This window comes from Nannospalax galili, unplaced genomic scaffold (assembly GCF_000622305.1).
Source record: "Nannospalax galili isolate Female #2095 unplaced genomic scaffold, S.galili_v1.0 scaffold1493, whole genome shotgun sequence".
In the NCBI taxonomy this organism is placed as follows: Eukaryota; Metazoa; Chordata; class Mammalia; order Rodentia; family Spalacidae; genus Nannospalax; species Nannospalax galili.
In genome coordinates, this window is record NW_008331847.1 from 2,704 (window position 1) to 7,546 (window position 4,843).

At 37.5% G+C, this 4,843-nt stretch overlaps 1 protein-coding gene across 1 annotated transcript; it reads right to left on the reverse strand.

Annotated features, from left to right (window-relative positions):
• Positions 1 to 1,576: 1,576 nt before the first annotated feature.
• LOC103729070 (olfactory receptor 14A2-like) lies at positions 1,577 to 2,482 on the reverse strand. Its single transcript, XM_008827044.1, has one exon. The coding sequence runs from the start codon at positions 2,480 to 2,482 to the stop codon at positions 1,577 to 1,579; it is 906 nt and encodes a 301-aa protein (XP_008825266.1).
• Positions 2,483 to 4,843: the final 2,361 nt, after the last annotated feature.

Sequence of the window (4,843 nt, forward strand, 5' to 3'; positions counted from 1 at the left end):
TGTTGCTGTGAATAGTGTCATGGGGATTTTGATTTGGATTGCATTGGATCCACACCTAGATTTGGTAGGATGGTCATCCTCACACTATTAATTCCATGAACAACACAATGAGTGTATTACATGCATGTGTGTAAGTGCACCCGTGTCATGCAATGCCTGTGGAAGTTAGCCTATGAGAGAGGCCTGTAGGGACAGGAATGAGAGGATTCTCCATAGAATTTTAAATTGGATCTCTTGTCTTTTTTATTTCTGTGTCCTTGGATCTTTCTCAATCTCTTTTTTCAGAGATTTACAGTTTTTACTGTCTTTGGTTAGATTTTTTCCTAGAGATTTTTGTGGCCATTGTCATTGTATTTCCATGAACTCTTTCTCTTATTGGTTGCTATTCATATGTAGAAAAGCTACTCATTTTTTAAACATTTTTTTGTATCCTGCCACTTTGCTGAAAATGTGATCATTTCCATAAGTTTTCTGATGGAATATTTGGGATCTCTTATGTACAATATCATATCATTTGCAAGTGGTGATAATCTGGCTTCTTTTCCAATTAATACCCTTTTAATTTCCTTTTCTTGTTTTATTGCTCAAGCAGTATATTGAAAAGGAGGGGGAACAGCCTTATCTGATTACTGATTTTAATTGAAATGCCTTAATTTTTTCTCCATTTAGAATGATGTTGCTTCTGGGGTTATTGTATATAGCCTTAATTATATTGAGGTATGTTCCACTCAGCCCAATTCCCTCTAGGACTTTTTCCAGGAATCATGTTGGATTTTGTCAAGGGCCTTTTCTGAATCTGTTGAGATGATCATGTGACATTTGTCTATAAGTCCATTTAGATGATTTATTATGCTTATTGACTTACATATATTGAATCAGATCTGCATCTCTGTAATAAAGACAACTTGGTATTGATGGATGATGTTTTTATGTGTGTCTTTATGTGGTTTGCAAGTATCTTGTTGAGGATTTTTGCATCTATGTTCATAAAGGATATGGGTCTATAGTTTTCTTTTTGGTTGTATCTTTACCTAGCCTCTCTCTCTCTCTCTCTCTCTCTTCCTCCCTCTCTGGTTTTGGTATTAGAATAATATTGGCTTCATAGAAGGAGTTTGAAATTTTTCTATTTTTATTTTTATTAATTCAAATATTATTCATTGTAGATCTTTTTTGAAGTTCTGGTAAAATTATGTTGTGAATCCACATGGACCTTGGATTTTTGCTTGTGAATAGTAGGATAATCTACCAATTTAAAACACATTATCTTGCTCATGTAAAGAAATGTAGTCAAGAGGTCTCAAGTAGTATGAAGAGGACACTTTTCTTACATCATTCAGAAATTTGTCACAGTGATTCTCAGGTTAGTATTGCACAGATGCACTTTAAGTAAATACCCAGCTCAAGCAGGTTTTGAGATAATTGAAGGTGACTCAGGACTATGAACTTGTAAACCCTTTCATAGAAGTTTAAGTCAATTATTTCTCTAAACTAAAACAATAAACTTCTTACATAACACAATGAACATATTTGGAAAATAGGACACAGCTAAGTATGCAAAAGTTTTCATGTAGTCGCTCTACATGGTATGACAGCTTTCCCCCCTGTAAAACACATAATGATCTGGTTTCCATAAGTAGTTCCAAAAAGCAGCTTTGATTTCCTTATTCCTTAGGCTGTATATTATAGGATTCATAGATGGAGGCATCACAGAATACAAAACAGACACCAAAAAGTCCAAAAGCTGTGGGGAATCAGGAACTGGTTTCAAATAGGCAGTGACAGCAGTGACTAAAAATGTGGTGATGACTATGAGATGGGGCATGCAGGTAGAGAAGACTTTTGACCTCCCTTGTGACAAGGGCATTCTCAGCACTGTGTTGAAAATGTAAACATATGAAAACCCTATGGAAACTAGGCAGAAAAACCCACACATAAGCCCTAAGATGAGACCAGAGACAACGGTGACATGCATCTTTGAGCAAGAAATCTTCAGTAGAGAGGGGACATCACAGAAGAACTGTGGCACTTTTCTGGAGCCACAGAAAGATAATGAGAAGGTGCCATATGAATATAGGAACCCAAAGAGACTTCCAAATAGCCAAGAGGCAGCTACCATCTGCATACAGACTGCCCTGTTCATGATAGCATCATAGTGTAGTGGGTGACAGATGGCCACATAGCGGTCACAGGACATGGCTGTGAGGAGGAAAAACTCAGATGTCCTGTGAGACAAAGAGCTAAGAATGAGCTTTGGGACTGTGACTGAAATGAAGCACACATCAAGGAAGGACAAGTTCTTCAGGAAGAAGTAAATGGGGGCGTGAAGACACTGGTCCACAGTGACAAGCATGATGATGAGAAGGTTCCCCATGAGGGACACCAAGTAAATCAGCAGAAACAGAAAGCCCTGGAGCACCTGGAGCTGCTTGCTGTCAGACAGGTCCATGAGGAAGAAATCTGTGTCCACTGTGTGGTTGGTCATGTTATCAGCTGTTCACCTAATGGGACACAAAGGAAGGGAAAAAACACATGTGGAGCTCATACTGAGCCTTCCTCTTAGTAATAATGCCTTTTATTTCTGTAAGATGAAAACTACTACATTTTTCCTAAAAACCATGAACATTTTACTCTCCTTAATACATCTATGTTCTTCACGAAGTTCTCCATATGTCTCTTTCAATATGTGTTATAGTGCTCCTAATGGGGTAGGGGAGTTAGAGAGAAAATTTCAAACAATTTATTGGACTTAACATATATTTCAGCAAGATCTTTATAAAATTTATCCTGAATTAAAGTTCTAGGTAAATATATGGAAAAGAATGATTTTGAGAGGATAATATAATGTGAATAATGTTCAAATGTCATGTTTCCAACATTATATTACATGTACACAGTGCACAAAATACTTGATTTTCTTATATACATTACACACATGCATATAATGGATTGGGTATGGACTTGCCTTCAAGGCTCAAAGTTCTGAGTTTGATCCACAATACTGTACTGTGACTAAAAGACAAATGACACAAAAATTGAATAGGAGATTTATAGTTATGTGGTTATATCATTATAGTGAAAACATGATATTATTCATAAGTGAGAGCTGGGTATGGTTATAAAAAAATATCCACTCAACACAGCAATCTCCCCTCCATCTCTTTTTCCTTGCTCTCTCCCTCTCCCACTGACAGATGGACAGACATTCATCATCTCACTTACCAATGATATTTGTACTACTGTAACATCCAGATGGAAGAAAAAGATACCAAAATCTCAATGCTAAGTAAGTTAGCTCTAAGAAGTACGATGAGATCAGAGGTGAATAATGTCACTGGGCAGAAATTAAACTCTCAATGAAGATGAATAACATGTTGTGTGAGGAATAATGAAATGCAGGAAATATTCTATGGAGGATACAGAATTGAATTGAATTGAATAATATAAGAATTTCATAATAAAGTAGGTATTTAGCTGTAGCAATTATTTTTTAAAAGCAGAAACAACATACTTGCTAATTCCCTCAACTATGTCCTGTCCAAGTTTTTGCATAAAAGCCAGAATTTAATACATGTACCACATAAGACAGCAGATTTTTGTGACCCTCAGATTTAAAGGGCAGCACGCATGAGAAAGCTAGGGAACGACATTTGCGAATCATGGGAGTCCACTAGGCAGCTGATGGTTTATCAATTGTCTCATGTGAAGACTATAACATATTGATGTTTCTGAAGGTGATTTGCCTTCATCAGGAATACAGTGTGAGATTGAGGGAAGGGTTTGCCTCTTTGATCTGTTTAGAGTGAGCAGGAGAAATAGTGCTATTGAAAAAGAGGACCTGCCCTGACAGTGCCATAAACTGAGAGCCTGTTCTTCCCTGCAAACTCTGCAGGAAGCCCTGTTTATTACTGCATTCTTCATCTACTTTCACTGAGTTTGTTTGTGAAAACATTTCTTCCTCTAGATGTTAAGCTTTGTGGTGTTTAAAAGATCCAAAACGTTCTGAAAAAACTAATTTTTCTAATATGTTCCCCAAAGGCTTAACATTTATAGGTTTTATACATCCTATGAAATAAATACAATTGGGACTGGAGAGATGGCTCAGAGGTTAAGAGCATGGACTGTTCTTGCAGAGGACATGGACTTTATTCCCAGCACCCACAAGACATTTAACAACTGCCCCAAACTCCAGCTCTCACCTCTGTGAGCATAGCAGGCATGTTGTTAACTTACAAGCATGCAAGCAAAATACTCATACACATAAAGTAAAATAAATAAATATGATTCAGTTACACCACTTGTTGACATATACCCAAAGGACTAACCTACTGTAGAGATACCTGTACATCTGTGTTTGTTGCTGTTCTCTTCAAAATAGCTAAGAAAATGAAAACAACCTAAATGTCCCTCAACTGATGAATGATATTGAAACCGTGGCACATATACACAATGGAGTTCTACTCAGCGAAAAGAAATGTTGAAATTATGAATTTTGCAGGTAAATGGATGGAGCTATAGAGTATTATACTAAGTGAAGTAGTACAAACCCAGAAATACAAGTGACCGTATGTTCTTCCTCATTTGCGTATTGTAACACCAAACCCTTATATGTGAGTATATAAATTCTGATGTAACACCAGGAACCAGGGAAAGGCATAGGATACAAGGAGGTAAAGGAAAAGAATCAACCTGAAAGGGGGAAGAGTAGGGAACAGATGTTACCTGAGGGAGGTGGGAAAAGTGGGAGTAATCAGCAGGGAGGAGAGGAGGGAGGGACATGCAGGGGACCATGGTGTAGGGGGAGGGGAGAAGTCAGGAAAGAAAAAATGGGGGAGTCAGGGGGTAT